At 37.2% G+C, this 21,642-nt stretch overlaps 2 protein-coding genes and 1 long non-coding RNA gene across 4 annotated transcripts; all 3 read left to right on the top strand.

Moving 5' to 3' along the window:
• The first annotated feature begins 384 nt into the window (after positions 1-384).
• On the top strand, positions 385-3,443 carry LOC112567014. Its single transcript, XM_025243446.1, has 5 exons — positions 385-525; positions 1,769-1,822; positions 2,248-2,320; positions 2,717-2,908; positions 3,295-3,443. The coding sequence occupies exons 1-5, from the start codon at positions 496-498 to the stop codon at positions 3,297-3,299; spliced, it is 354 nt and encodes a 117-aa protein (XP_025099231.1). The 5' UTR covers positions 385-495; the 3' UTR covers positions 3,300-3,443.
• Positions 3,444-4,073: 630 nt separating this feature from the next.
• LOC112567013 lies at positions 4,074-10,464 on the top strand. Its single transcript, XR_003099722.1, has 9 exons — positions 4,074-4,116; positions 6,125-6,181; positions 6,611-6,683; positions 6,901-7,097; positions 7,454-7,621; positions 8,294-8,357; positions 8,607-8,770; positions 9,101-9,185; positions 10,004-10,464. It is a non-coding gene; the product is annotated as an uncharacterized LOC112567013 (long non-coding RNA).
• Positions 10,465-12,180: 1,716 nt separating this feature from the next.
• On the top strand, positions 12,181-19,600 carry LOC112567011 (WAP four-disulfide core domain protein 2-like). 2 transcript variants are annotated; one of them, XM_025243444.1, is made up of 9 exons: positions 12,181-12,330; positions 14,097-14,153; positions 14,619-14,691; positions 15,526-15,711; positions 16,073-16,248; positions 17,495-17,558; positions 17,802-17,970; positions 18,506-18,590; positions 18,967-19,600. In XM_025243444.1, exons 1-8 carry the CDS (start codon positions 12,301-12,303, stop codon positions 18,513-18,515), a joined length of 765 nt encoding a protein of 254 aa, XP_025099229.1. In that variant the 5' UTR covers positions 12,181-12,300; the 3' UTR covers positions 18,516-18,590; positions 18,967-19,600. The 2 variants fall into 2 exon arrangements, with proteins under 2 accessions (XP_025099229.1, XP_025099230.1); XM_025243445.1 differs by lacking the exon at positions 12,181-12,330 and adding an exon at positions 13,362-13,460.
• The last annotated feature ends 2,042 nt before the right edge of the window (positions 19,601-21,642 follow it).

The following is a 21,642-nucleotide window of genomic DNA, read 5'->3' as shown; positions in this document are numbered from 1 at the left end:
TACAAGTAAGTCAAATTTTTATTTAGTTGTGAAAGTCTTTAAAGTAAGGAAGTAAATCTTCAAAGTTTACTTTTGAAAAGTTTTCGCTTTTCCTGAAAGAACAGTCACCGATCGTCATTTTGTCAAAAGTGTTTCAGTTCACACACACTAAATCAAGTTTAGTGTGATTTTCAGAGTAAACATAACAGACCAGAATGTCGCCCTACAGTATGCTGGATGTTTAGAGGTCAGATAATAAAGACTGACAGGAAATGAAAAACAAACACGAGATTGATAAAGCGGAAACATTCCGGGACAGACGGATACATGTACACCTTTCGCGTCATCCACATTTTCAGCTAACGGACTGCTTTTCCATAAATCAACTTCAGTCTACTGCGCATGCGTGACCTTTCCCGCGGGTCGCCACTGCCTTATAAATACAGACTGGAGCTCAGTGTTCAGTAACATCTGGCAGTGTGAACTTGTGTAACATTCAGTGTAGACGAGGTCGTCATGGGTTTGGTGTTCCTTGTCGCTGTGCTGGTGAGTACACTTCTAGTTACTTTTATGTTTGAAAGACACTACTACTTGTGAGGGACTGCACTTGTAAAATACTATATTGCTATAACTTATCATCTTGGGATTTTCATGTCGAAGATGGTGGAGACGACGGTGACAATGTCTCATCAATTTAAAGCAGCTTCATTACAGCAGTCAGACAAGTGGCTGGTCTCACGGCCGGTCCTGGCCTGACTCATCTAGAGAAAAATTTGACGAAGGCTAACAAAACTTCTGCATGACATTATTATATATATTTAATTTGTCACATCGTCGAACATTCGTTCATATTTGCATTCTTAGAGAAGACCTTAAGGCATATATGTGTGTAAGCAAAAATTTAGAAGCCGCTTTCTTTTGATGATTCTTCGAGTGGTGGTTCGCGGTAATGTAGCCTTAGAGGTAAAGTACTAGGATATTTGAGTTATTTACAACATATGTTTCAGTCTTGACTGTTTCAGATTGCTGTTTTTTTAAAACTTAACTCACCAATAAGTTTTTAAGCTTCTTACTTTAAAAGCACTGTGTAACCAATACCTCGGTAATTTTTGGCGATTGGCTTTGAATGATAACAAAGTGGGTTAGTGGGGTAGTCTGCCCCCAAACTGATATTTCTACTTCGCGTGTGTACGTGTGCGTTTGTGTGTGTGTGTGTGGGGGTACTTAAAAAGCAATAATAATGTCCTGTGTCATGAATCGAGGCCACGGTTCTGACTTTTATTGTAGGCACATGTTTTTATTAGTTCTGAGTCAATATGAACGGTATATGATTGTTAACAGAGAAATTGCGTTTTCAGCAGCTGGTGGTTGAATTTTCTCATGAACAAAACCTGTGTTGTTAGTGTCTTGCCACAGAATTATGGGGTTTGACGACAGTGGCTTATGTATTAGGGAGACTAGTAGTTAGGAGTCTTGAAATGGTCAGAGCTCTGTTTGTGACATTCAGATAACAAGATTCCTTATCTCTTATGACCCTATACCAGTAGAAACAGGACAATGTTTCACCAATGTCATTTTAAATGGATCTTTACACTCATACACGATTCCGGGACGTAGGTGATTAGATAAAAAAAATTAGTATAGTTCCTCTCTAAAAGAAATCTCAAGCGTAGTCAACCCAAATAACTGTTTGAAGTATGCTGACGAACAAAGAAAACACGTTCAGTGAATTTTGCTCTAGAAAATATCAGCTAAGCACATAATTTATTATAATTCTTTTATCTTTCAGGTGACGGTGTCATACCTGCCATCCTCTACCCGAGCAGCCACCTGTGCTGCAACAGTATGTAATATAAATTGTATTTCCCCACCTCGTGCTATGTTGGCATGTGTGGTATGCGTGTTGTATGCTATCAGGGTAAGCCATTAATTCCGAGAAGATTAATAGTTCTTTGCCCTCGCATGGACACTTCCCTTGCCTCAAGCTTCTTATAACTACTACCATCCGTCATTCCAAGACCTGCAGCAAAGCACTCGCGTGGTCCTAAAGTGTGATATACGAAAATCAAATAATTTTATACATAATACTGGATTTTCATTCAAAGATACATTGTTTAATGTCGACATAATTTTAGACAATATTAGGTACATATATCTGGTTTATTGTAAATATCATAACTAGTTGTAATATAAGTTATGATAACTTTTAATTGTTCAATGTAGACTTACGTGTATTGCGCTCCAAAGAAATATTTTCGCTGTCAACAGCTTTGTATGGCCAACTCCATTTGTCGAGAAATTCTGGATAGAAGTACAGGTGTCATTTCTGCACGCTGCCTTGGTAAAAACATTTAATATTTTGGATTTATATGCTTGTCAGACTAGAGCTGATATTTGCTATGGTTTACTATATTATAGAAAAGAAATTTCTAAAGTTGTGTTGAATTATTGTTAATTCTCTTGTATAATATACAAGGTGTCAGAAAAAAAACATTCTTTTAAGGTATAGTCGAAGAGGCTAGTCGTTATTAATAATTTATTTATTTTCATAATGACTGACCTAACTCTCGCCGAAAGACATTCTTTCCAATTGGAACTCCTTCAATATCATTGCTGAACCTCGTGATGTCTTCTTAAGGGACTGGTCACAGTTAGAGGGAGAGAGAGAGATGTAGACAATGCTATTAACCTTTATTAGTATTGAGTTTGATCATTTTCTTCTTGTTGCATTTCGTAGACCCAAAGTTCTATCCTCTGAGCGGACATGACCAGATATGCACTGATGGTCAGCCATTGTGGATTGTCACCAACAACAGAGGCTACGCGGAGGCTGCGTGTGGACGAGTGGTTGACAGAACCACGTGTCCAAGTGGATACACGTGTGTCATCGCACCCAACGACGCCTACTCCCTGTGCTGTCCGAGTTTTAGTTAGTGAATTTCACAATTACTCATATTTAACATTTCACTTTAATAAATATCAAAACACTTACAACGCTGTTTAGTATCATTATTGTCGGCTCTGTGTATGATTTTATCTCTACGTTTGCGTGGAGGTAGTCCATGACGATCAACAATATATTTTTTTAGTTTACAGTCACTCTGTGTTATAATAATAATTTAATGTGTAACAATTTCTTTGTAGCAGTGTGTTGTAACACCTTATCGCTAAAACTTACTGAACTAAGTGTGTTTTAACTATTTTAAACTGATACAAATGGATTTCGTCTACATTTTTAGGCATTTTCAGGAGGGGTTAGTATAAAATAGTATAATCTAGTAAAAAATATTTCAAGTCATGTTTGACTGTTTGCAGGATGATCTTCAGTTGATGAAGCGGCGATTAACGACACCTAGCAAGTAGTCAGTCTGCTTTGCCGATGCCTGATGATGGACAGTGTGTAATTCTTCTGTAAACTAAAGCTAACTGAAAAAATAAAATAAACAATTTTTTCAGCCGCTGAATGCATCCCTGTGTTTTTGTTTTCAGCGAATACTGTAATAACTGCTCGGAGTTTTTACATGTGTTGTTCGATTGAATGGGTGAAATATAGCTGGCAGCTGAACGAAAGATAATTTTTCTGATGTTTATTGAGAGATGAAGAGCGTGGAGTGTGTATCAGTTATGTTGAAAAACCTAAACGACCTGTGAAAAGAATCCAAAAAGGACTGTACAGAGTTTCAGTGTTTTCACATTAATTTTTTCAGTTGTTGCCCACTAGAGCAGTGTTAGTGTGTTTTAGTGTCAACAACAGACCAGAGTGTCCCCCTACAATATAGTGGATGTTCAGATGTCAGATAATGAACACTGGCAGGAAAGAAGAGAACAACTACACGATTGATACACGGGAACATCCGGGACAGACGGAGACAGTGTTTGCGTCAGTTCAATGTTTCCGTTGAAGCGCTAACTGGCTGTTTTCCATAAGTCAACCAGTCTACTACGCATGCGCGACCTTTCCCGCGGGTTGCCACGGACTAGTAAATACAGACTGGAGCTCAGTGTTCACACAAACCCAGTAACTCAGTAACATCTGGCAGTGTGAATTTGTGTAACACTCAGTGTAGAGTAACTCAGTAACATCTGGCAGTTTGAGACGAGGTCGTCATGGGCTTGGTGTTCCTTGTCGCTGTGGTGGTGAGTACACACTTCGGGTAGTTACTTTCAGCAGATATTTTAAGAGACGACATTTTGAAACGACTACACTTGAAAGAACTTTACAACCGTAAAATATTAAAGATGCTTGGCATGTTGAAGGTAATTAAGACGAACTGTCAATACCTGATTAATTTAGAGTAACTGAATGACATGGACTTTGAGTTAGCTATCAGGGAAAAATGCTAGTTCTCCAGGACCAGTATGGACAAACGCTTGACCAGGTCCTGCATAGCTTCTACAGGACAGTATCCAAAAATAATAACCAAATATATAATATATATTCTTTCATTTTTGTATTATAAAGGATGACTTTGTAGTCATACATAGTCATACATTTGTAAGCATACATAGACAAGACAGCTTTGGTGATTCTTTGAGTGGTGGTTAGCAATATTGTCAGTCTTGGAGGTACAGTACTAGGAATGTTGAACTGTTCAGAACAGCACTTCTTTCTAAATCTGTTTCAAGTCCTAGTTTCGTGTAAACCTAACTGACACATAGCTTTTATGCTGCTGACTTAGGGGAACATTGTGCAACCACACACCACACACCTGGGTATTTGTGGCTCTTGAATCTGTGTGAGGAGAAAGTGGGTTAGTCCTTAACAAAACTGGTATTTCTACTGGTGTGTCATCGCGTGTGTGTCTATGTGTGTTTGTGGTTAGTGGGTTAGTCCTTCAAAAACTGATATTTCTACTTTGTGTGTGTGTGTGTGTGTGTGTGTGCGTGCGTCTTTGTGTTTTTCTTTCTAAAAAAAAAGCTAATAATAATGCTTTTATGTCGTCAACTAAGACCTTTGCGGGACGAACAGACTTGAATACCTGAGTGTACAGACCTGTAATCACAATTCGAATTCAACCGAGGCGCATTTTTTTCAGGGTAGTCATGAGTCAATAGGATCCGTGTGTGTTTAGTGTTGACAGAGAAGTCGCTCTGCAGCAGGCGTCTGTCATTTTTATGATGATAATTAGTATTGAATATATGCTAGCTGCTGCTGGCCACAAATTAATTTTATTTGGTTGACATCAGGTTATGTAAGAACGAGACCAGTACTAGGGCTGTTAAATAGCCTACTACACCTATGTTTGCACAATTCCGGTACAATTATTTTTCAGACCAGTCCGCAGTCAGTAGAATCAGCGAAGTTTCAGCGTTGATAGAAAAATTGTTTACTTTGCACCTGGCGGTTTTTCAATGATAATTATTGTTGTTGAATACATGTGCCAGCTGTTGCTTTCCACAAAATAATGGGATTTATGAAAGTAGGATACCAAAGGTAGGGTGAGGGTGGGTTGGGGGTTAAAATAGACTCTGACAGTTAAGTTCTGCTTGCGACATTTCAATATTTCACTCATGACTCAGTAAGAAAAGAGAGAAGGGAACACTTCACCCCTGTAAATGTTAAATAGACCATTTGTACAAAAGTTCGGGGTGTCGCTGAGCACCGAAAAATAATTCTCTGCCACCGTTGTATTTCCTGTTTAATTTTGCATAGTCCCACAGATTAATGATGATGACGATGATGATAATGATGAAAAGTGTGCAGTTAAGCTCTAAATCATGGTCATATATGATATTACACTCAACGGTTGATGTGAGTAGGTTATGAAGAAACAGAAAGATAGGTAGCAATGACAATATAAACATTAAAGAAATGGAAGTTAACAGACAGTAGCGAAGAATAGCTAAATATTTGTAAGCAAGGTGATAGCAGCAAGACAGAGCAATCAAAAGATATAGAGTGAGAAAGAGAGAATGTCAGTAAAATTAAACGGACTGTGTTTGTGAGTGGTTCACCGAGCCACTGCGCATTGCGTCAGGCGGCGTTCGCTTCACTTTGACCCACATCGGGAAACTACTTGTGTGTTGACACCAGCGTTCACACAGCAACAGGAGAAATGCTTATTAGAGTAAAGAACAAGTGATCATTTTCTACCCCAGTCTCAGCCCACCACACCTTGTCAGTGAACTTTTCTTGACCTGTCAGGTGACGCTGTCCCTGTCGCCAGCATGTTCCCAGAGAGCCAGCACCTGTGTGGCAACGGTATGTAAAATAATATTATTATCTTCTCGAATCCCTTTTATGTATGTATTAGTCTTTAAATAAAAATGATAAAGTAATTAATTTATATTTAGTGGTAAACCATTAACTATTTTTCTAGGGACTTTTCCCTTCCCTCGAACTTGCTACAGGTGTTCATCCAGCATCTTAACACTGTGGTAAACCTACAATCCACACATGAGAAACATTATACTTATCACAGGTTTAGCTCATTTGATGTTCTGATACACATTGCGTATACTTGACATAGTATGTGTAGGTAATATTTTAGATCATATTATGTACAGTCAAAGGTTTTTAGTTATCGTAAAGATAACATCCATTTGGAAGATAAGTGAGAATTAATTGTAAGTATTTGTTAATTTTTTGTGTGGAATGCGACCAACAGAAATACATTTTCATTGTCAACAGCTTTGTCAAAATAACACAGTATGTCGAGAAGTACTGGACAGAGCTAAGGGCATTGTAGTAGCACGGTGTCTCAGTAAGTACATTTGTGATTACTGCATTTATATTCTTTTATATTAGAGCTGACATCGTGCTTTAGTTTAAATAAAAAAATGAATTTAAAAGTCGTGTGTGCATTACTGTAAACTCTCTCGTATGACATGCAAAGTTTTAGAAAAAGATATTTTTTTAAAAATCTTGTGGAAGGGGGAGAGAATAAAAAAAATAATTAATGAATTGTCTTCTTTTCGTAGATCCAAATGTGTACCTTTCCGACCGGAAGGGATAAAATCTGCAGTGATGGTCAGGCCACTGTGGGTTTCCAATGACAACGGAGGATACTCAGAAGCTGCCTGCGGACGAGTGGTTGACAGAGTCACGTGCCCCAACAGCTACACGTGCGTCATTGCACCCGACGACACCTACTCTCTGTGCTGTCCAAGTCCTCGTCGTTAGTGAATTTAAATCGCAATTTCAGAAATACTGTTATTAAGGAGTTATGTTAACAAAGATTATGCCATATTTTATGATTTATGTTTACAGTGAAGCAAGAAAAACTTTTGCTTCTCTTTCACGAAGCTACTCAGCAAGACTCTAATGAGAAATATGTCTCTACATTACTAATTAAAAAGAGCCTGCTTAATTTTTTTTGGCCGAGATTCTTTTAATTTTCCTTCATAATTTTTTTCGTGGCAGTTGGGTTTTCTAATTCTGAATGCTGAAGGTCTAGCATACAAATATTTGACTCCACATCCTATGGGTACCTTATTGAGAAATCTTGTAACATAATCATGGGTTTACTTGCAGCTCTTGTCAAAAGTGGCGAGTGTCCCTTGGTGATTTCTATCACCGTCTTTAAGCCTTGCCCCAGCCTGTGTAAGGTGGACAGTGACTGCAAGGACGACCTCAAGTGTTGCAAGAACTCGTGTGGAGGCTTCGTGTCAGAAACCCGAGAAGGATGCCTGCAGATTCAGTGTACGTGTTCCTTTTTCTGAAATCATTTCATCAGTTTACTTTTTTTTTGTTCTTTGCTAGCTGTGTGGATAAACACTCACTGCAAAATTCAAACAATGCACTTTTTGCCATTAAACCTACACCAGAGGTATGTTATGTTATTTCAACTCCTGCTATGTTGTTGTATAACAAACCCAGATGATACTTTTCTTTTGTATCTTCATATACTTTACAATGTTTGTAGTACTTGTGACCGCATTTGTTCACTTATCTTATCATGTGCTAACGTTCGAAAAACCTTTTTGAGTATCATTATTTTCCGGCTCTGTGTAAGATTCCACCCGAGTTTTAATAAAGTTCATACTTAATGATTTTCACTGTAGGTTTGAGGTCATTGATTATTAAATATCCTTACTTATTCTTGCTACGTATTTTCAGTATATACAAGTTTTTTATGAATAAAATACATGATGGACCACAGTTTGCAGCCAGCGAAAATGCTTCATAGACTACATTTTGTTGTTATTAAAGATATAAAATAGAAATACAGAAGTTAGTAATGATCTATCATAGTGCTAGCACAGTAAAAAATTCCGAATACTGCTTCATGAGTTTTGTAATATTTCTTCTGGACAACAAGGTTTCTGTTTAACAAAATTAATGTGTTTTACTTGTTAATGTTTATCTGTGCAGAACTGCAAGCCAGGCTTTGTTTGCAATAAACAGTTGAAAGGTCATCCATGCGTCCCTGAAACAAGTAAAAACTTTTTGTCACATAAAATTTCTCCTTGTTTGTCACACATATACACCCTATCAGTATATGTAATTAAATTCAATTTACAATCATTAGTTCTAGATTATAAAATGACTTCTTTATAATTTTTTAATTCTAAATTTATTTCGCATTTTCTGTTATTACCTGTGTATTTACCACAAGAAGAAAGATGAAATAGATGAAAGCACTGTGTAAATCATGTCTAAGGCTTTCCGTGAAAACTGTTCACAGAAGAAGGAAAGTGCCCAGCGATAAAAATCAGTGAGAAAAACACAAAATGCCAGTCAAGCTGCCAGACAGATGGGGTTGCTCTGGTCACCTAAAATGTTGCTCTGCCAATAAATTCTGCAAAAGGTGTGATGAGCCAGAAGCAAGCCAAAACCTGTGAGAATAAGGTGGGTGACCTGAAAGATGCTGTGTGATACTGTTAGGATGCCTTTCACTGTTCATGAAGCTAAATCTTTAACGAAATAGTTCGTGTTGTTTGTTTACAATGATGTTATCTACTTTGAAACAAACATGTTTTACAAAGCTTACGCTCCATAGTGATAATGTGTTATAATATTAGTGTTTAAGAAAAGATTGTAACCAGTTTAAAAACAAACATGCTGCTGCTGCTGCTGCTGCTGCTGCTGCTGCTGCTGCTGCTGCTGATGATGATGATGATGATGATGATGATGATGATGATGATGACCACAACAAATACATTGTTCGTGTCCTTCCAGAAGTGTAATCCCGGAGAGAAGTGCATCATGCAGAAAGTGCAGTGCATCAAGGCTCCATGTTTCGACATTCCCACCTGTGTATAGAGTAAGTCAAAGTTCATGTTTGTCTAGAGAAGTATGGAAAAAACTTTTTTTATTGCACTGTGAATAATGTAATAATATAAAATGATTTCATTGCAAAAAGTAAATAAATGTGCCCACTTTTATAAAAATAAAATACTCATTAGGTCAACTTGTGATTTACAAAATTGTTTATAAAATTTCCACACTGACTACTCAAGATCGCATGTAAGGGAAGGAAAGCAAAGTCAATATTCCAGGATTTAAAGGGAGTTCAACATTTATACACAATCATTCCATGTTCACGGGCTCTTATACACGTATGAACACTAAAATATTTCTTGATTCTTTCTAACCATTAGATTATTGAATTAACATTTTCCTAGGACAATAGTAGTTTAAATGTGTCTTCTCTATTTAACAATAGTATAAAAACTGTGCTTATTATATCAAGCAACAATATTGAAACTTCTATAAAGTAGAAGTAATGTACAGGATTATCTTAAAATATTAATATAAAACATTAATATAAAAATGCTATTCAGAAATCAGTTTTGATTAAGTCTGGGTTTTTGTTTACCTTTTTCGAAAAAAAACCCCACAAATTTCTGTCGTCTTTCCACTGCTGAAACTACTTTTGAAGGAAGGAGACCTGTTCTCAGTCTTGTTTCTATGTAAGAGAGATAGAGGTTGTCCAGGAAGAACACGATTATTTTAATCCTGCACTCTGCTAAAATAGTTAAAAACATTTTAGAACACTGTTTGACCGGTTATAGAAAAAGTTCCATTGATTGTATGGAGATGATTGATGCAAGTAAAATAAAAGAGTTGTTTTTGTTACAGAAATGTTTCCAGTTTTGATGCTCATCACCAGACACACAGTTCAGTGTCTGTCCTGGCTACAACTTGCAATCATTTTGCTCTCTATGGACGAAGATATGAAATCCTTCAGTAGACTACAGCTCACTTGCAAAAAATATATTTTAGAGTCTGAACTTTTCTACTTTTGTGTTTAATGGGAGAACACGGCTTTACTATGTGACTTTTAGATATAGTGCTTTATAATTTTTTGGGGGATATATATACCGATAGAGAATGTTAAAAATAGTAAGATAGACAAGTTTTCTACCAATGTAAACAGTGGTTGCCATGAAAACGCTCAAAATTTGCCGCAAAAATACAAAATGGTCATTTTTTATTGCTAGATAAGCGTGTTAGAGTCTGAATAAACAATTGAGCAACTCGATAAATCTTGTAGAGAAAATGAAATAAAGGTCTTATCAGTAAAAACTTGTCATTTTATATTGCAAACGACACGTGCAACAACTGTACAACATTATTGTTTATTCATTTTTTTAAAAATGTGATTTCTATCTACCCTTCAGTCAAAAAAACAAAAACAAAAAAACAAACAAACAAACAAACAAAAAACAAAAAAAAAAAAAAGAGAAAATACTAAATAAGGAAAAGCAAAAGGTTACCAAAAAAGAAAACAAATAAGTAAAGTCAGAAACACAAGAAAAGCAGAAGAACGAACGAACATATAAATAAATGAACAGATAAAACAGTAAAAGACAAACCTCAACAACAAGACAAAACAAAACAATGAAACATAAAAGTTTGATTCAATGAAGCAGCTAACATGAACATAAATGCTGTCGATGTGATCTGCACGACTAAGCAGGCCTCAGGGTGACGATGACATGGCAAGATCTGTATCCTGAAACAGAAAATGGTTTCCGTTAACGACCTGAAATGACCCTGGCTCGAATCGAGCTCAAAAGATCCGCTTACTCACACGGCGTTAAAGACCCACCTGAGTGCTTTGCGTTTGTTTTATTAACCTACCTGTACATTTTAGCCTCCAAAACCCATCGTTAATTAATTATCCGCTAGCAAAGTATGCGATTCGCACCTGCGCAGCTAACAGTGTACTACGTCACGCTAACAGTGTACTACGTCACGCTAACAGTGTACTACGTCACGCTAACAGTGTACTACGTCACACTACAGAGAGATAAAATGACCGACCATGAAAATCGTGTACTTTGCTAGCGGATAATTAACTAACGGATGGGTTTTGGAGGCTGCAATTTAAATATTAATTTTATATCGCCTATATCTACCGATGTCTGACAAACGCAGACAACTCAGGTGAGTCTTTAAGGACACTTACCTGCTCCACTTACACGCTGTGGCTGTGGAAGTACAGTTTCATAATGGACATCTCGTGTGTGGGAAAGTCACAGTTCCCAGCATGCAACTGTCTCACTCCCTTTCCTTGACCCGTATTTTATAATCATGAGTCACATCCCCGCCATATAGGCAAGCCCATGACGCTTTACAAACAATGAAACACAAAGAGAGGGATACAAACAATATTTTCATATCCTCCCTGAGAGGTGGCAACTTGTTGATCTATTTGCTGCACCCAATGACCCATACATATACCCATTAATACACACCGATCTCTTCATAACGAAAAAAATCTATTGTTTTCACATTAATTTAAAGAATAATTGTCTAAACTTCACCTCACTTGACATTTAAGAAATATAAGCTTATCCTTATTAACTACAGATTTTTTTAACATGTTATTTCATAGGGCTGGTTATTTGTACGAGAGATCAGTAACTTCTACACGAAGCTGTTTGTGTTATCTATGCCTAAGACAACAATATCAAAGCTTCCACAGAAACTCTCTTGCATTATGTCTCATTATTACTCACATAAAAGCAGACAAATAAGTCAGACATAAGTCAGATAATAAACATAAACACACACAAAAGCATGACAACCTCTCCTAGAAGAAGGACATTAGCCTCGGGGCAATATGGAAATCTTGTGTTTCTTTGTTTTGTAATATTTCCTTCTCGGTGCCCTTAGGCTGTATGTTGTGCAGTCAGATAATGATAACACACGAGAAAGAAAGGAAAAATTGAACCAATGGGAACATCCAGGATATGTAACGGTTTATTGCTTCGCATTTTATTGGCTGTTAGCAATTGTTACGGTCACTGCGTGCAGGAGTGACTTTCCCTTAAAGGTAGAGTTACCGCTGGATGTCGCCCACTCCTCAACTCACTGCTTGACTCTGGGAACACAAGCTTCGAGCTCTCTTGTGAACACACATAGTCGACATGATTCTGCTCTTTCTTCTCTCTGTCTTGGTGAGTATATAAATATAAATTCCCACTTATCTCAAAGTTTTCCTATTTAAAAAAAATAGAATATATACTCGCAAAATAGAACTTGTGTGAAGGTTTCTTGAGACAAATGATCAGACTTTTTATGAAAAGAACGTCGTCTACAACAACAACAACAACAACAACAACAACAACAACAGTTAGTGTCTTCACTAAACGCTTGAGTGAGAGACTTTCTGTGACCACGAACATTTAGAAGTGGACAGTGTACTTGATGGACGTCCCTCACCCCGCCGTCTGTAAACACCATCAGGAGATCACTCATCGGGAGGCTGGTCATACCTCCACGTGGTTTGGCGACGGTTCGCAAGCCCATCCCATAAAACACTGACGGTCTTTAGAAGTTGTAGCCCGTGTCCTAAATACCAGTTGAACCACAGTTTGTTTAATGTATATGCTAAAGGCGTTGAGGTTCAGCTCTGACACCTTGTCTAACACCATTGCATATTAACGACACCGGTCGGTTACAATACAGGTAACAGAGAGGTGTTGAAATGATCATTTAGTATAAATGAGGATAATCAATATCAATGTTATTAAATTAACAAAACTAACTGAAGACAGTATTTAAGTTACAACCAAGTGAACTTATTAGTTTGATTCACAACTGCGAGGGTCGAATTTTCTTTCTTAATAAGTGTATAGTTTCCACATAAGCTATCTCGTGTGCGTTTCAAGTGTGTTTTGGACGTAGACTGGACATGAATACTACTAGAAGTTTGTGTTTTAAATTGTCCTGTCCAAAGTCGTTCATCAAGTATCCTGTACATTACCACCTGGTCTACCAAAGAGACAATCGTTTTGTCGTGTTGTGGAAAGAATGGCCCCGTATTTAAAGTGTCAGGTGATAAACCAATCGTAACACTGGCTGCTAGCAATAGATCAACCTTCTCCCGCCCTACCCTCTCCCCCACATGAAAGACTTTCCCCTCAGGGCTCAAGTTACCTCCCCATAAATAGTTACCTCCCCTATAAATACCATCCCCTATCCCGCTAACTCCACCACTCTGAGTTCGCATCTGGGAGCGAAAGCACCTGGGTGACTAGTCACACACGTGATCAACATGAGGCTGCTGGTTCTCTTCACTTCCCTGGTGAGTGTACTGCTCACTGTACTTGACTATAATGACGAACTGCTTTACTGGACATCATTTTTTTAAGCATGGACACCACCACAGTTTACGACTTTGACAAGATTAATGTGTAAGTACTCATATTTAGAGGTAGAGGTACTCGTGTGTATAGGTATTTACATTTTCATATCAGTAACCATCCTTACATAAATATTCTTATTGGTATTATGTGTAAATATTTTTGTGTGCAAGGATACTTGAAGTAAAAATTCTTGCTTGTACTTATTCTTTTTGTATCTGCATTCTTAATTGTAAGTGTCCTTTTGTGTAAATATTCTTACAGACAAGCATAACCGGTAAAAACTTGATTATACTTGAGGTTAGGAAGTATCAAAACTCTCAGTACTAGATACTGATGTCTTGGTTCTAACAAATATTTCTTTATCATCACATCTAAAACTTGAAGCAGTTCAGCCTAACTTTCCTTCCATTTCCCTTTAAACATATCGTGACCATGTTCAGCCCAAGAAATCGTTCTATCACCCTGACTTTTCAGAAGGAGCATTTATTTGACAACACGACCAGACATGAATTATCAAGAAGATTAAGTGAGTGGTCACAGCTTGTGAGGTTGATTTTGTCTTCACTTACTTTCAGGTGACAGTGACATATGTACAAGCTTCTTCACAATCTTTCAGCACCTGCGCTGTAACAGTATGCATACACAATTTATATATATATATAATCTCTTTCTTGTCTTTATTCTCTTTTATTATGTTCCCACTTGCATGTGTCTAAAGGTATGATACAAATATGAATTTTATCTGCAACATATCGGAACATTATTAAAATAATTCTGTTTAAAGTATTTAATTTAGCATTTAATACATTTGCTAACATTGAAGAGACAATTCAAATAGCAAATACCTATTTGTTTTACTTATTATAAAAATTAAGCACATTATTTTCAATGTATCCCAGCGCCTGGTCTGCAGTCTTCATAAACATGTATTGACATAAACTGTTTATAACATCAGCAGAAGTCAGATATTATAATATGCATTATGTCTACAATAGGTATTGAAGGTCTATAACGAGAAAACTGAGATCCTACCCAAATATATATAAATAAGTTAATTATAGAAAGTACTAAAGAAACCATATTTTCATTGCCGACAGCTCTGTGTGACGAACTCTGTCTGTCGTGAAGTACTGAACACAACTTCTGGTGTGATTTCTGCAGTATGTCTCGGTAAGAATGCATTGAGCAGGTGAAAAAAAAAACCACCTGTTAGAAATACACTTAGGTTTGTGCTCATTGTTTACTAAATTTTAGACGCTCATTAGAGAAAAACTTCGGTGCTTTTGTGCAAGTTGCTTAGTCACAATTAGTAGACTCTAGAAATGGGCTTACTAACGGTGTCTTTGATCGCCGAGAAAACGGAATATATACACACACACTCGCCTACACATATATGAAGCAAGTCTGCCTCAACAAATGACAAATGACCAACTTTATCAATAGCAATGGGCCATTCCATTATAAGTAGTGATTCTGGCCACTTTCAAAAAAGATACAGAAACAAGTGATACATAAAAGGGATGCCAAGTGGTGTATCACAGCAAAACACAAAAACATAATTTCACAACTAAAATCATCCACATTTTTAAGACACACCTACATCATACATCCATAGGCCCACACAGCTAAAGGAAATCAGTATTATTAAAAAAAATCAATCCACGCAATACTCACATAGAAATTATTCAAAACGTTTGGCAGGTCCTGGTTATTCCTGTCAGTAAATCCTGTTTTGTTTTAGTACAGTCCACTTTCTGCTTACAAGAGGTCATAAACTTTATTATCTGCCGGACATAGGAAGTTCACCGGCAGAGCAATTTTGTTTTCATAGTTTCTTTATTTTTCTTCTTATCGCTTTCCTCCCGTCCCTATTCACCGATATTTTTTTTAATGCCTCCAAGGAGAAGAGCAGAGACACTTTATATTCTGTCGTACAATTGTGAAATCTCTTACTACCAAGTTTTGTTATATATTACAACGGATTTCAATTTGTTTACTTCTTAGATCCTACTTTGTATCCGGTGTCGACACACGATAAGGTGTGCACTGATGGTCAGCCTCTATGGGTGGTCAGTCCCACGGGAGGTTACTCTCAGGCGGCGTGTGGGCGAGTGGTTGACAGAACCACGTGTCCTAACGGCTACAGGTGTGTCATCGCACCCAACGACGCCTACTCCCTGTGCTGCCCTGGTCAGTCCTGCCAATTAATTTAATCACTATTAACATTTCTGCATTAATATGGTAAAAAGTTTACTTTTAAAATGTTCTCTTGTATAACAAGCGGGTCTGTAACTTTGTAGATGTTTTCATCAGAGCACAGAGTAACTTTCAGCTGATACCTAATTATTCGTCAGAAGAAGTTACACAAGACACACATGAAATATCTGACACAAGACTAAATATAAAATACTTAATATAATGCAGTATACATTACAAATATCTATTATTTACCTGATACTTCTAGAGATGATGCGCAAATGTTTTGCCGAAAAAAAATTAAACAGCAAATTAATACCAACAGTTCTTTATAGGATGCTTGGTCTGTCTACAGCACCTGTAAAGAGTGGGCAGTGTCCAGTGCTGCCACCTGACAGCAGTGGAATCTGTGCCAGCAACTGTCAGTCAGACAGCGACTGTGATGATGACCTCAAGTGCTGCAGGAACCCTTGTGGCGCCCTCACCTGTCAGTCACCTGATGTCACCACTGCCGTCACCTGCGAGCTTGTTGTATGTTTCCTGTATTTAAACATCATCCATGTTAGTGAAGCGTATACTAAAATATTTATCTGATATTTTTTAAAGTACACACCCGCAATTTCGATAATTATTTACATGGTGTAAGTAGTAATAAATATAGGTTTTGCTATTTTGAAGTAAAATCAAATACAACATTGTAACTGTATGGTACACAGAATTCACAAATCAGGAAGTAAGTAAAAAGAAATTAAGAAAAAAATATTTATACAAAACATACAAACATACAGTGGCGGACAAAGACATATTTTATTACAATATACACTAGAATTTTCTCATTTTCGGTTCAGTCGAATCCATGTTGAATTTAGTAACCGGCAACCGACTTCAACATGGAGCTTGATCAACTGAACCCTTGCCTACTTTTGATCATAACGAAATAATTGATTGACTTTTTTCAGCTGTTGAAGGGAAGTAGTCCATGATTCCTGAAGGTTTTAGTAGTTACCCCCTTATATATTCATTTACTCACAGAGCGATGTGTTTTATGATGCTACCCCTACTTGCGAGCGTGTAGTAATCAGCGTTACTACCCGTTTGAGACGCGGTTTTTAACCGGTGGTAATCGTACCCCCGGGGTTATGCAGGGCTAAGCAGCGACATGAAAAAGCACGCGCTATTATGAAAATAGGAACTTTTATGCTCAAGATAGGGGTACCCGCGGATATACTTTCACCCTTTGAGGGTACAGTAACAAAACAGTGATAATCTGTCCATATGTTAGCTTCGAAGAACTATGCACAAATAAATACCATCCGTAGACTTCAAGACCATTATTGACATCCCATGCTCTGCTAACTTGTGAAAATTAAACTATTTTTTTTAACTGCAGACATCAGGGCCCTGCGATCAAACAAAGCACCATGGGAACAAAATAATATTTTTCTCCCCATAAAATATTCTCCCTAAAAATAGCAAATATTCACCTTACAGAAGAACGTAGTATAGGAATCAGCTATTTACCAAATAATTCTACGTTTAAAAGAAAGGGATCTTCTATACAACTTCAGACTTGTTTAAAGGTGAAGATAGTCTTTCTTCCTAAAAACAACAAAGATTAAAACATAATTATTGCTTAGTGACGCACTGTTCTAATCTGTTGGTACTTGATAAAATATTTAATTAAACCCATATAGAAAATGTTTTTATATGTGTCTTTTGGTTATAATGTTTAATATTACAAAACTTACAGTTTTGTCTATCATTTTTTTTTCCTCAGGACTGTCAACCTGACAAAATTTGCATAGACACTCCCACCGGACCGGAATGCGTATTTCCCAAAAGTAACTAACTTTTTCAACGATAGTGTACATGATGAGTGAAAGTCTAGTCGTAATTGAGTCAAAGTTCAAACAACTTTACACTGTATATAACTCATTTTTAAAACTCATTTTAAAATGATCAAGACATAATTCGATCTTGCATGTTTTAGGATTTAATAAGGTCTATGTCTTTAGCCAAGAGCTTGATAATTAAGGCTTGAGGAAAGTATCCACGTAATAATTTCTGGTTTTTCGTTGTAATAGGAGAAGGGAAATGTCCAGCTCCTCGTATCTCTGGAGGTTACCCAGGATGCCAGTCCAGATGTCACAAAGATGCGGACTGTCCTTTTTCCAGAAATGCTGCCCCGTCGGTCCATTTGCGTGCGGGAGAGAATGCAGGGACCCAGAACCAAGCAAAACCTGCAAAAATACTGTAAGTTAGCCAGTGATGTGTGACGATGATAATTTAGTAACTGACAGTGAAACACAATATTAAATAATCTTATATTATGTACTAAGTCGTGGGATCTTCCAGTGCATCCTGATTGTAGCTCTCTTTAGGACTGAAGGTGGCGTAGCCTGGACGTAGTCTAATGGTTGAGGTTAAGATCGGTTGGTTGGACTGCTGGCAGTTTTCTTTAAATTGAAAATTGCTTCTAACTAGCGATTATTTTAATGGAAGAGTGATTTAAAGTAACCCTAAAGTAATCAGTAATCATATGATAGCCCTGACCTACAGTTTACATCCAGAGAAAGGTACGTGTACTTCAACGCAAAATCCGAACCCAGGGTCTCATGATAACGGTAAAGGTTTTATTTCTTGTCTTTCAGACCCCTCTTCTATTTTAGGTTCAAACTTTAATATGGATGAAGGAAAGGTATCTGAGGCAACACATTGCTTTTTAATGTTCTGTGATGTAATTTTTATGTGGTTGATGTATTTATCATATTTTAACTTCACATTCCAGAAATGTCTAGCGGGACAGACGTGCATCATGGTTCAGCCCCAGTGCATCCGGGCTCCTTGTTTTCCTCAGCCCTTCTGCACTGACAGTAAGTCTAAGGAGAAAACTTGTAAACCCTTTTCATTTTTAGACAGTGGTAGAGGCTGCTTGGACAAGTCTGTCACTCGAGTTTTCTAAATGCTGCTCTGTAAATATGTAGAGCTGAAGTAAGATGCTCAGTATCTTATGTGAAGAACGAATTACATGTTTCTCTTGGACATGTCAAAAATGTCTTCTAGATGTTTACTATATTTATTTACAGCAATGGGTTTGCATTTGGTGGTAGGTCCAACAATGAGAAGACTTTTATTGTGATTCACAATATTTCTATGCTAGTTGTTACTCGCCCTCGACAAAGATCATCTAATCTGTAGTTTCTACTAACAGCTCGTGTAAAGTATTTCAGACCCATGGATCTCTTTCAGGAGAACTGACGTGTCCCATCTTTCCTGCTTACATCGATCCGAACTGTGTTTATCGTGACCAGTGCCGCAGCAACACCCAGTGTCCCAAGGGACAACTTTGCTGCTCAACGCCCTGCGGCCAGAGATGCTTGACCCCTCGCTAGGGGTCAGCAGATGACCAGCAGCATGAGGACGAGCATATGTCGGGCAAATGACACGAGCTACCAATGGTGTTTAGTTTTGACCGACGATGACAGTCAGCGTCAACACAGTCATCCGCTTTTTCATAAACAACCAAGGAAAAAAAAACAATTTACTGTATACATAAAAACCTGAAACAAACATAGGAGATGATGAACAAGACTTCAAAGTCTTTACCGTGCATAAAACTAACAGACACATTAACGGTTTAACATTAACATTTTCTTCATCAAATGCGTGTCGGACGGTAATATAAGATGCTGTCATTTATCATATAATGAAATAAATGTCCAGAAAGAAAGAAATCTTTTGTAGGGCTTTAGATATGTCTAAATGAGACAGCATTTGGTTTCCGGATGATGACCACAGGAACAAAAAACAAACTGTTTAGCTCCGCTTTATTCCTGTACTTTGTGTGTCTAGTACTAAAAGATTAAAACAGTCGTAAATGTTTTGATATGCCTCTTGGTTTCTGTTTCATCGAGTGCGGGACTGTTTTATCATTTTCTTTACATTAATGTTTGCCGGACATGGTTTGCATAGACACTCCAAACGGACCAACATGTGCGCCTCCAAGAAGTAAATGAAAGTGACTATACTTGACAAGATACTAAGAGAAAACTTTCGTTAATATTATTATGCTGGACTAATTACAATCTTTAGATAATGACTAAAGGACACTAACTTTACTGTAGAGTTATTCTTCTAGGGAAATATTCTCATACAGAAGTAGCTCCATTCAGTCACTTTACTTAAAAGTGGGGGAAATAACTCAGATAATAAGAGAAAAACGTCTCTAAACATAAAATTTTAATAAGAAGCCTGTCATATGAAACTATAAAATATAACATATCTTTCATGAATTGATTCTTCTCGTCCTTGGTAAACCTTTACCTAAAATAATAAACTGTTTTAAACAGGAATCTCTTTCTAAACGTGTTTCAGGTTGTCGCCTTGTGTTCAATAGAACCACAGTTAATTAATTTTTGATGTTTCTTCGAGTTCTTTTCAGCCATGCATGAGTGATTTTCAAGACTCGTTTGTTGTGTAAAGGTAATCAGGGATTTAGCAACCACATCTCAAAAAAACAAAACAGCAGGTCAGCTTCTGTGTCTCCTGACTGAGAGATATTAATAATGGATCATGTAGTTCACTGGAAGTGTGTCAGCTTTTAATGTAGAAAACGACAGAGGGTTACATTTTTAATTAAGCTCTTTTCGGAAACTTTGTTGCCCCAATACAAATGGTGTCCCCTGATGGCCTCAGTTGTGGACGACTTGTCTGTCTTTGCGTGTGTCACCTGCTGGATGAATAAACCTCACTGGTATTTCAGTCCTTTGTGATGCCAGTAACAGGTGTTCAGAATATAATGCTACAGCGTCTGCTCTTTAAACAAAAAAATCCTTTTTATTAGTTATTTTAGAAAGGGGGATGGAACGAAAGTCTTTGCTCATGAAATTGTGCCTAGACATTCAAATTATTGAAAACTAATTGAGAAAGTTCGCTTACTATTAGGCTAAAATTTCTTGGAGCTGTTCTATTTGCATTGTGTTTTCGATAAAGATTACTTTTAAAAAATAAGAAACTTAAAAACGATTGTTTTGTTTTAACAATCCAGCTCATAATTTCTCGCTTATAGAGAGTTCAAAACAATGCAACCAAACTAGTTTACATTTTCTGGGGCAAAAAAATGAAATAGCTGATTTTGCAATATAGCACTCCATATTTAAACTTTATTTAGACGCTTCGACTGAAGTTTAAAACAAATAAAAGTTATATACCGAATTCACTGGACAGAAAAAGGAAAGAGAGACGAAAAAAAGTTAAAAATCCTCGTAAAGCTGCTACTTCTTGGTGGGTGCCCATATCACATCATTGTTATTGACTCTGTTCAGTTTTGCCTCATGAAGACAAGGAAACAATCAAGAAAATAAACAGACTAGACGAAATATAAAGCTTAGACAAATTGAACTAGTATAGTAGATATTGAACAAAAGTCTTTAGCATACTTGAAACCAAAAATATGAACTGGAAAAAAAAAACCAACTGAAGTTGAAAACAATACTTGTTTTAACCTGTCAACAAGCTATTAAAATTTGATGTTGTGGTTATGTGCCAAACATGGTCCACTGCGCATCAATAGCTTTAGGAACACGAATAGGTCAGCAACTTAAAAGGCAATTACAACGACATCTACCGCCCTTGTAGGTCCTTTAAAACACTGTTAATAATGCATCCTTCCAGCTTAGTGAAAGTCCATAGCAAACTGGTACCTAAAGCCCCAAACACACAGACAATGGAGTCTGTAAATACAATGGAGTGTCCTACCTCTGCTTAACAACACCAGAGAGGTCAAAGAGGAAGACCTCACTAGTTGCGACAAACGTGGCACTCTAAAAATGTGGATGTCAATGTTTTGAAATACGGGTACATGACAAAGGGCAGCTGACAAAGGTTGGCAGTAGCTACACCTTCTGAAGTGGCAACAACCTAGAG

Source organism: Pomacea canaliculata, linkage group LG6, assembly GCF_003073045.1.
Source record: "Pomacea canaliculata isolate SZHN2017 linkage group LG6, ASM307304v1, whole genome shotgun sequence".
NCBI lineage: Eukaryota > Metazoa > Mollusca > Gastropoda > Architaenioglossa > Ampullariidae > Pomacea > Pomacea canaliculata.
Note: the sequence above shows the minus strand (reverse complement) of the source record. Positions and strands in the feature narration are given on the sequence as shown.

What these genes read in the sequence shown, in the direction of transcription:
- LOC112567014 (XM_025243446.1), top strand. Translation starts at nt 496, where the DNA reads ATGGGTTTGGTGTTCCTTGTCGCTGTGCTG. An exon ending in CAGCCACCTGTGCTGCAACA is followed by an intron (nt 1,823 to 2,247) that starts GTATGTAATATA and finishes CGCTGTCAACAG; the next exon opens with CTTTGTATGGCCAACTCCAT. An exon ending in CATTTCTGCACGCTGCCTTG is followed by an intron (nt 2,321 to 2,716) that starts GTAAAAACATTT and finishes TGCATTTCGTAG; the next exon opens with ACCCAAAGTTCTATCCTCTG.
- LOC112567011 (XM_025243444.1), top strand. Translation starts at nt 12,301, where the DNA reads ATGATTCTGCTCTTTCTTCTCTCTGTCTTG. An exon ending in TCTTTCTTCTCTCTGTCTTG is followed by an intron (nt 12,331 to 14,096) that starts GTGAGTATATAA and finishes ACTTACTTTCAG; the next exon opens with GTGACAGTGACATATGTACA. An exon ending in GATTTCTGCAGTATGTCTCG is followed by an intron (nt 14,692 to 15,525) that starts GTAAGAATGCAT and finishes TTTACTTCTTAG; the next exon opens with ATCCTACTTTGTATCCGGTG.